Source organism: Argentina silus, assembly GCF_951799395.1.
Source record: "Argentina silus genome assembly, chromosome: 20".
In the NCBI taxonomy this organism is placed as follows: domain Eukaryota; kingdom Metazoa; phylum Chordata; class Actinopteri; order Argentiniformes; family Argentinidae; genus Argentina; species Argentina silus.
The window spans coordinates 11,747,565-11,757,564 of NC_139674.1; the positions used below are offsets into that span (position 1 = coordinate 11,747,565).

General features: G+C 45.3%; 1 protein-coding gene across 1 annotated transcript in view; it reads right to left on the reverse strand.

Moving 5' to 3' along the window:
* foxp2 (forkhead box P2) overlaps positions 1 to 10,000 on the reverse strand; it is a 62,717-nt gene that overhangs the window by 6,378 nt on the left and 46,339 nt on the right. Inside the window, exons 9-14 of the mRNA XM_083692559.1 lie at positions 6,283 to 6,496; positions 5,190 to 5,266; positions 4,949 to 5,050; positions 1,585 to 1,706; positions 1,139 to 1,208; positions 45 to 168 (exon numbers count right to left, since the gene is read on the reverse strand). Coding sequence (XP_083548685.1) covers positions 45 to 168; positions 1,139 to 1,208; positions 1,585 to 1,706; positions 4,949 to 5,050; positions 5,190 to 5,266; positions 6,283 to 6,496 — 709 coding nt within the window. The remainder of the gene's footprint in view (positions 1 to 44; positions 169 to 1,138; positions 1,209 to 1,584; positions 1,707 to 4,948; positions 5,051 to 5,189; positions 5,267 to 6,282; positions 6,497 to 10,000) is intronic.

Here is a 10,000-nt window from a genome sequence, read left to right on the forward strand (position 1 = left end):
CAGCATCCCATGGGGGCTACCGCCCAGCATACTGGGGGGGCTACCGCCCATCAGTCCTGGGGGGCTCCCACCCATTAGACCATGGGGGCTGCCCCCCATCAACCCAGAGGAACTGTTCATCAGGCCTGCGTTGCCCAGGAGGGGCAGGGAGGTCTCAGCCAGTGCCGCCTTGGGGGTGGGGGGGTGGGGGCAAGAGGGGAAGGAGAGAGGTAGGGGAGCGGGAGGGAGAGAGAGAGAGAGGGGAAAAGATTAGATGTCATCATAGAGAAATATCACACTCCAGATCATGTATCTTTCTGAATGACTTCCAGTATGATCTTTATGGGGTAGTATTCACTGATTAGTCACACTCCCAAAATTCTAAACACATAACAATAGCAGATACAAAGACACGATCAACTTGATCATATTGTTTGGAACTTCTTCCACCAGTGACACTTAAAAACAACCCTCCCATGTACAGTACGACTGTATAAAAAGCCTCCCTGCTCAAAAAAACCCGTCACCTTAAAATAATAAAAAAGTCCAGACACTTTTGCCTCCTACGCATTAAAGTTATGTACAATGATTAAAAAGTTTTTTTTTGCCATGAGCAAAAACCCCGCTGGTGGACAGTACGAAGCCAAATCATTTATGACTTGGATAAATATTAATGTGTATGCCCTTGCCTTTGCAGAGGCTGCCATCAATCTGAGGTGCTACAGCTGAGAGGAGATGGTTCCTGCCTCTGCCACATGGTGGCCTTCTAGTCTATCACTGATCTGACACAGACAGAGAGACGGAGGGATGGAGGGAGAGAGGGAGAGAGGAGAGGAGCGGGAGAGGGAGGGAGGTGGTTGGAGAAGGAGAGAGAGGGAGGAAGAGGGGAGGAGAGAGGGAGGGAGGGGGGAGGAGAGAAGGAAGGAGGGAGGGAGGGAGAGAGAGAGAGAGAAGGAGAGAGAAAGACACACTGCCCTGGAGTTTGACACAACTTATTTTATCTCATGCCTGTCCTCTGCTGACTCACTCACACACACGATCGGATGGAGAGACAGACAGACAGACAGACAGACAGACAGACAGACAGACAGACAGCGGTAGGGAATCATGGTTCAGCAGGCATGCGGTGCTCTCTGTAAGGATGTGTTTCAGTGTGTACCTGTAAGCTGGCGTTTAATGCCGCTCCATAGCCCAGGCTGGAGGGCAGGTTCTTCACAAGTGTCGGGCTTCTGCAGAAGAAAGCAGAGGGGCATCCGTTTCGATAAGAAACACGCTCGAACATCATTTCGGCATCAGAAACATCCGAAAATGTCCCCAAAATGAATACATGATCATTTGACTGAATATTACTTTGACAGACAGTCAGTCCACAATCTTAACATTTGAGAACACGTGTTTCTCCGAACAGCCGTGACATTAAATTCATACAGCCCTAGAATAAATAACACTGCCATATTACTAAAGAGCTGATTATTAGCAGCAATGTGGTAAAAGGCCAGATGAGCAGAGTGATGTGGTGCAGTGACAGGTTGGAGGGTAGCCCTACGGCGGGCTAAAACAGGTCCTAATATACAAACAAAGAAACAAACCACCAGTTCTACGTACCCTGTTATCTTCTGAGACCTGCGTTTCTGGTACTCCATCTCATCCACGGTCCACACGGCTCCTTTCACATTCTCCACGCGCACAAAACACTTGTGCAGGCTGAGGTTGTGGCGGACGGCATTCTACGAGAGAGAGGGAGAGAGAGAGAGAGAGGGAGAGAGAGGGAGGAGAGAGAGAGGGAGAGAGAGGGAGGAGAGAGGTCACAGAGAGAGTTAGAGATGATACTTATTATCCACCACCTAGAAATGAACCAAAAAAAGGAAAAAAAGGAAAAAAAATACAAAAAAAAACAAGGAAATTGATTTTTTTTTTTTTTTTTGAATTCTTAACATTCACGCACCATTGATTTAATTAGTAGAAGTGAGTGAGTGCGAATGCACTTACAAGTCACACAGAACATATCAATCAGAGTAAGTAGGCTCAAAAGAGGTATCAGCATAGCGAATGGCTTTTGGAGACAGAAGTGGTAATGCTGTGGTGATAATGGTGATGTCTGCAACCCTCGCCTCCTCTCTCTCTCTCTCTCTCTCTCATCTCTCTCTCTCTCTCTCCTCTCTCTCTCTCTCTCTCTCTCTCGACGCTACACTGGCGTCTTAATGGACGTATATTTTTAAGATGACAGTATCGGTGGAGAAGACAGGGCCGAGTCACAAGGCCGGGGTATCGTCCGATCCCTCACAGAAGCCCTGATACACTTAAGAAGTGAGTGTGTGTGTGTGTGTGTGTGTGTGTGTGGGGGGGGGGGGGTGGGAGGTTAAGAAGAGGGGTAGCGGGAGGGTAATGGGTGTGGGGGCGGGGGGGGGCTTTGAGTGTGCTAACAAGGACATCTAAAATGTATCTTTCCTTTACGCCATCATGATGTAAGTGAATATGAATGCTTACGTGACACCTTTTTTTGGGGGGGGGGGGGGGGGTTAACATTACCATGTAAAACTACACACCCTTTTAGCATTTCAAGCACATCCTCGTGCATATCTATCAAAACAACCTGAGAATATGCACGCATTAATTATGCAGAAAAGAAAATCAACAAAAGAAATACAATATTCCATTCCGATATCCAAGGCAATCATAATTAAAACATGCATCAAAGCCAACAAATAATAACCTTAGCATTAATATTGCCGCGCTTCATATGTATTATTTCTTCACCGAGGTGTAATGGTGTTTTTCTCCGAAGAAAGGGGGGATTCTATAAAGACGAAGACGAGAAAAAAAAAAAAAAACTCATAAGCAGATCTCGCATCTGACCTGAAAATCCTAGGATTTGATTGATCTTAATGCCATGGCTCTGAATATGATAATTTTAATATTAATGAGAGAATGAGCAGTTTTATTATGCATGCTATATAGTTAGAACTAATAAGCTGCTCGCGCAGAGAGAGAGAGAGAGAGAGAGAGAGAGAGAGAGAGAGAGAGAGAGGAGAGAGTGTGTGAGAGAGAGAGTGAGAGAGAGAGAGAGAGGGAGAGAGAGAGAGAGAGAGAGAGAGAGAGAGGGAGGGAAGGGCTCTGGATCCCCTCGTCGAGCTGATGATGAGACCAGGCTGAGATATTAAATCACCTTTCATTTCTGTTTTAAAATTCTCTCAGTTAATCAAATGACAAGCCCATCACAGATCATCTGCTAATGCCTTACAAAGGAAATGTGGGAGCTGAAATGTAAATATATCACCTAGGTTATTGTGTGGCGAGGGACCGGGGTGTCTCCACTAATGCCCATTGTGTCACATCTCAGTGATATCATCACGGGACTGATTGGAAAACTTTTCTCAACCAAGAAAAAGAAAAGACAAGAACAAGAAAAAAGAAATCTGAATGGGTGTGTGTGTGTGTGTGTGTGTTGTGTGTGTGTGTGTGTTGTGTATGTGTGTGCGAGTGTATGTGACCAGTAGTAACTAAAACAACAACAACAACAACAACAACAACAACAACAACAACAGCGGTATTTCCAAACCATTACAACTCTCTTGACAAACCCGGAAGAGTTGAGAGCATTTGCACACCCTTGTGGACTGGTAATCACACACCGGCATCATTTGCATCCCAAATCCCTATTAATTCACTTTGGGCAAATCTAGTCCTCTCTCAGATGCTTTGCATGCAGATGAGAGGCTGCTCTATCTCTCCCCTCTCGTCTGAGCATCCAACAATGCCAGGAGCTAACAAATGGTGTTCAGGGGCTGAGCATAAAACACTGGATGAAGTGCTGAGAGAGGGACTATACTTATCAGCACACGCACACACACACACACACAGACACACACACACACACAGACACACACACACACAGACACCAGACACAGACACAGACACAGACACAGACACAGACACACACACACAGACACACACCACAGGCACACAGACACACACACACATACACACACACACACACACACACACACACACACACACACACACAGACACAGACACAGACATAGACACAGACACACACACAGGCACACAGACACACACACACACACACCCACACACACACTTCTCCCCAAAACAGAAGCAGTGCAGGAGACGACATTTTTCACTATCTTTGTGTTAAGAGGCAGACAATGGAGTTGAGGGACAGAGATACAAATGGGCTCTTTTGTCTGTGTAAATAAAGTGTGTTCCTCCCTGACAGGCCAATTCTCCCCCTGCTCTCCTTTAGTTCAGATGAACAGAGCTAACCTCTCACTCGGACGCACGGGGGGGGCAGGGGGGGGGGCGCCGCATGAGCTACGGTGTGTGTAGACTATAGGAAGAAAAGCCACACGCGCGCACGGCCCAGACACACACCCCCACCCTCACCCCCCCCCCGCCCACGGAAGGCAAACAGCCATCGTTCAGACTAATTAACCAATGATATGCAAGAGAGGGTGGGTGTGGGAGGAGGTGGGGTTGCGGGGAGGGGCTGTCGGAGAGAGAGAGAGAGACCGAGAGAGAGAGAGAGAGAGAGAGAAGTAATACGCTGCATCTAACAAAAGGTGCTGATGATTGAGTGCCTGTGCTGTAATTAGTGCGTCAGACCAGACCTCACTCCTCTCTCCTCCGCCAAGCCTTCAGCCTATTAATTGCACCAAATTAGAAAATGATATCAGAGGCAGAATTATTCTTTCACTTGTCATTTGGAAAGAGAACCGGGGAAGAATGTGCTCTATTCAAGAGGCAGGTTAAAAAGAGGGGAGTGGGATACTAATCTGTTGGTGTCAAGTAAATAAATGTTCCTCTGGGCTTTTTCTATTCTATCTCCAGGTACTGCATCGAGAGAGGAAGGACTGTATTGTAAGGGTGTGTGTGTGTGTGTGTGTGTGTGTGTGTGTGTGTGTGTGTGTGTGTGTGTGTGTGTGTGTTGTGTGTGTGTGTGAAGAGGTACCTTCCAAGTTGCTGCGTTGCGTCTGAAGTAAGCGAACGTGCGAGTGAACCAGCTGTAGATTTCATTAAGCGTTAACTGCCTGTCGCTTGCCTCCATGATAGCCTGAAATGAGATGACATCAAATAATGGTTTACTAACTAGACCGCGTGACACACACTCTCAGAGCTGCCTTCGAATCAAGCAGCAATTAATTTTAATCTAATCAGGCAGAGTTAATTTATTATTTTTTTTCCCCACTCACCTGCCTTATGAGGGTTGCATAAGTAAATGGTGGCCTGACATCTGCGTTCTTATAAAACTCATAGTTTGGGGCGATCTCTGGAAAAATAAATACTGTGTCACCACCTGAAATAATTGGTAAATTTTATTCCTCAAGGTATTGAATTCGCTTAGGATTTCATCAAATTAAAAGGGGGGGGGGGGGGGGGGGGAGAGAAAGAGCAGAGAAGAGGGGAGGGGGGTGCAGCACATCAAATCAGCATTTTCCATGTCTAACAAAATGCATTTTTAATTAATCTCTCTCATGAGAAATACACTAATACATCCATAAAATTAGATCCATGTAGTGATTTAGTATGAACTTGAATAATTGATGTGTCTTCATACTTAAATACATAGAGTAAATATAAACATCAAAGACAAGGGTTTTTTAAAATGCAAAGCTTAATATATGGAACATCTCAAATGTAATAAATATTGTATTTAAAAGTCCTATCTTTTCTATTTCAGCTTAATTAACATTCATGTAATATTTACGCCCAGTAAAAGTTCTTGTCTATTTACATACAGAGTGATTAAACACAGGGCTTCTTTCTAAAGCCAGCAGCCACATTTCACACTGGGATTAATAAATACACCACTGTGTGCTTCAACAAAAACAATCATTAGGGCACAGTGTTGGAAGGAGTCCAAAACAGAACAATGTGGTTGTGGTTGTCACTTAAAGGCCATGCTGCAAAGCAGAAAGTACTTGACTCTGTCTATTTTCCACTCTAAAATCTTGATTTTTAAACCCTAACCCCTTATTTTATCTTTAACCTCACCCCTTCTCTTATGCCTTATGCCCATTGAATACTGCTAAGTTAAGGAAACAATTTAAAATATGTCATTTCAAACATTTTTGAGTGAGCAATCCCTTTAAGATCAAATGGCTCATTTACGGCCTGTTTGGACTAGATCTAAACCCTGTTCTCTTTGCAGCATATTGGCCATAGTCAGTAGGTTTGTGGACCAGTGTGGTGGTGTGTGTGTGGTGGTGTGTGTGTGTGGTGGTGTGTGTGTGGTGGTGTGTGTGTGGTGGTGTGTGTGTGGGGGCGTACAGTAGAGGGTCCTACCTGAAGACAGCTGCATGGAGTACTTGTCCGAGTGGCGTCTGCGCATGGCGCCCATGCCGGGCACGTTGGCGGCGCTGAGGACCGAGGGCACCTGGGGGGGCAGCTGGGTCATGGGCGTCACGGGGGCGGTGGGCGTGGTGGGGGTCTGAGGTAAGTTTGGGGGGGACGCGGACGGCAGGTTCTTGGACATGGTGATGCTCGACACCAAGTTCAGCTAGGACGGGAGAGGGGGAGGGAGAGGTGGAGAAACGAGTGGGGGGGGGGAGAGGAGGGAGGGAGAGAGGGAGGAGACAGATAGGAGAAGAGAGAGCAAGAGAAGGGGGGGAGAAAGAGAGAGACAGAAGGAAGGAGAGAGACAGAGAGAGATAGAGAGAGAGAGAGAGAGAGAGAGAGAGAGAGAAGACAGAGGGGGAGGGAAGGAGAGAGGGAGGGAGGGAGGGAGAGAAAAAGAAGGCTTTACTTTAGAGGGGTTCTGACAAACGAGAGTGTACTCACATGTACAGCTGTGTTTCCACTAATAAGCTGTGGAGAGAGGAAGCAGACAATCTCCACTAATTACAGGATGAAATTGTATCATAAGAATTCTAATTAGAGCACGCTGTTAAAGATTATCTAATGATCAGCCCTCCATGTTATCCCAGCCCATCTCCATCCCACAAGAGCTGCTTGTGCCGGGTGTGTGTGTGTGTGTGTGTGTGTGTGTGTGTGTGTGTGTGTGTGTACAGAGTTGTGGGTGAGCTAGTGAGGAGCTACCACCTGGCTCTTCAGCAGCCCCCAGCTACAGCCCAGCCAGGGCCTCCCCAACACCCCTGGCAACCATGACCTTTTCCTGGGTACAAAACAAGAGCGATGCGTCTGCCTGTCTGCCTGCCTGCCTGCCTGGCTGCCTGGCTGGCTGGCTCATCCACCCTCCTCATCACCCCGGTCCTTTCCCTTTGAAACCCTGACCAGAGAGTGTCAGTTTCCCCCCCTCCTGCGCTAACGCTAACGCTAACTGAAGTGCATCGCTAATCCGCAAAGCTGTTCTCCCACTTTTCTGTGTGTGTGTGTGTGTGTGTGTGTGTGTGTGTGTGTGTGTGTCGAGATTCAGCTCCAAAATCTCATGTGAGAGGCCGCCGCAACCGACCGGAACATTCCCCGGGACTGACCTTTTAGTCCCCCGCGCTAATTCGGTGGAATGGTAATGACATCATTACATATTCAAACCTAAATTGCCTTAATTGGGAATTGGCGAGCGGGAAATGTTTGGCGGACGTTTGAATTAAAAGTGACTGGAGATGACGTGAGGAGGAGGAGGGGGGGGAGTACAGAGGCATCAACAATCATTTACGCTATGTGTTGATGATAAATACAATGAAATGCCAAGTTAGAAGTACTCTGGTTGACGTACGGGTTTTTAGCTGATAATTACAGCGCCACTTAAGAGCAGTAATGAGCGGGACGGGGATGGGACTGTGAGGCAGGGCGGGATGAGTGGCAGTTAGCGAACAGCATGGCCTGTGCTGCTTCATAGCATTAGCACACCGGAGGAGGAAGACGACGCGCCCTGCCTACATACAGTACAGCAGCTGCCTCTGGCTGCTCCCTCACTCTGCTGGATGTACGCCTGGATTATATACCAGGACTGTTTGATATCTACACTGTTTATTACATTGTACGCTTAAAAAAAAGGCAAACGAGCTGATTCTTCAAATAAAAAAACCCGCCCCAAAACACCATTTGAATTTAATGTTGGTAATTGTTAGAAAAAATGTGTTAAAATCTAACTAGACCTATGTGGTCTAGTGACTGCTTTTCTTCTTCCATGGTGAAGGCAACTAGAAAGGAAGGCAACTCCAGCAGACGCCACTGTACAACCAGACAACCGTCAGGACCGGTGGAAAAAAACAAAACAGGCCATGGTAAAGGTAAACTTGCATGTTTTTTCTTTTTTTTTCTTCTTTTTTTTTTTGCTTTCCCTCAGCGCGCTAAAATAGGCTATTTGATGTGTATAATGAAGAGAATCTCCATATAATTCATCAAAGGTCAGGTCAAGACAACACATCTACGTCCTCTGTAGCGCCTCGCGCGTAATCCTCCGTTCCCCACATCAGGCGGCTCAGCGGCCAGACTACACTGTGAACCAGTAATTATGTACTAGATGTACAACACAGGGACCTTACAAAGGGGGTTGATACGCTGTCAAACACAGCAAAAAAGCACTCCATAATAAATCCTATCAAGTGTGTGTGTGTGTGTGTGTGTGTGTGTGTGTGTGTGAGTGTGTGTGTGTGCGTGTGAGTGTGAGTGTGTGGATAGCATGTATATTTATAGTGTTAAGACACGATTCCTTCCTCTCCCCGTACCAGGTACTGCAACAAGCGGAACATGTTTGCAGGCATACAATCAAGCAAAATGGAATTTATTAAAGTCTAACTGAGAGGAGAGAGAGAGAGAGAGAGAGAGAGAGAGAGAGAGAGCACTTTGCCACTACCGCTCATCTGAATATATATTCAAGGTTGGAAAAAAAAAAAAAAAAAGGGGGAGAGGAAAAAAATCAAAAAAAAGAAAGAAAGAGGAGAAACCTCATTATTGGGGACTTGCAGCCTTGGTAACTTTGATTTCCAGCCCTCTATGGCATGGCCAAAAGGTACCATTTAATGAAGTGCCATTCAGATAGTAAATGGGGTCATAGAATAGACGGTGCAGCGCTACCTTGAGCCTGCGTGCTGATAGCTGTTCAGGGGTGCAGTGATGTACCAACAACGCTCCCTTTCGCCACCCCGGTCATAAATTCCTCTCATGAATATTTCGGAATAAATTGTGTTGTTTCGACTCAGACGTCTGGCTGTTGACGGTGTAAATCTATGATATCTGTTACCGATATCCTATTGGATGTGGGAGATAATAATATGATTCATTTTTGCATAGTTACACATATGCTTTACTTTTCGGTCGCGGTTGTGCCAAAAAAACCATGCTGTACTGTACACACACCTCCGGTTGGGGAGGGGGGGAGCCTTAAAACTGAGGCGTCAGGCGTTCATTTAAGAATTCTGTATGAATTACCCCGCCATCAAATGCAATTAGCAGTTCTTTCATGTACGGTTTATGTAATGCAATACTTCATTAACATCATTCATTCATATTCAGTCTTGGATTATAGGCTGAAATTCTTTATTAGACTAGATGTAACCAAGCTGCTAGAGTTTTGAAGATTTCCAAAAAAAAAAAAAAAAGATTGAATAATAAATTGTAAAAAAAAAAAAAAAAAAAAAGGAGCCGATTCCTGCTGGAATTACAGGATAATTATACAATCTTCTGATTATCTACTTTATATGATGGGAGGTGATGAGGAAAATTATTCTATTGAAATTAGGCACTTACTAAGCAGCAGCAACACACTAACTATGTTTTTGCTCTCCAAAATACTTTAACTGCCGAAAACGAAGGTAAATAATCTTCTGGAAAATATGTATTGTTTTGCAAATGCGAATTTTAATTTTATATGATTAAAATAAATGTGTATCACTTAGGCCTATGCATCCATATTCAATACAAACATTAAACACCACCTTTTTTTGAATTTATATTTTGCACATGATGTGCCATTGCAACATCTGTTCGCCCTTTTCACCCTTTGTGGGATTTTATGTCCAATTTAGGTATCATATTCCATACTTTTCTTGCACATCATCTTTTAACAGCCCGGCAATCATCTGAGGTGTTTGTTGTCAAA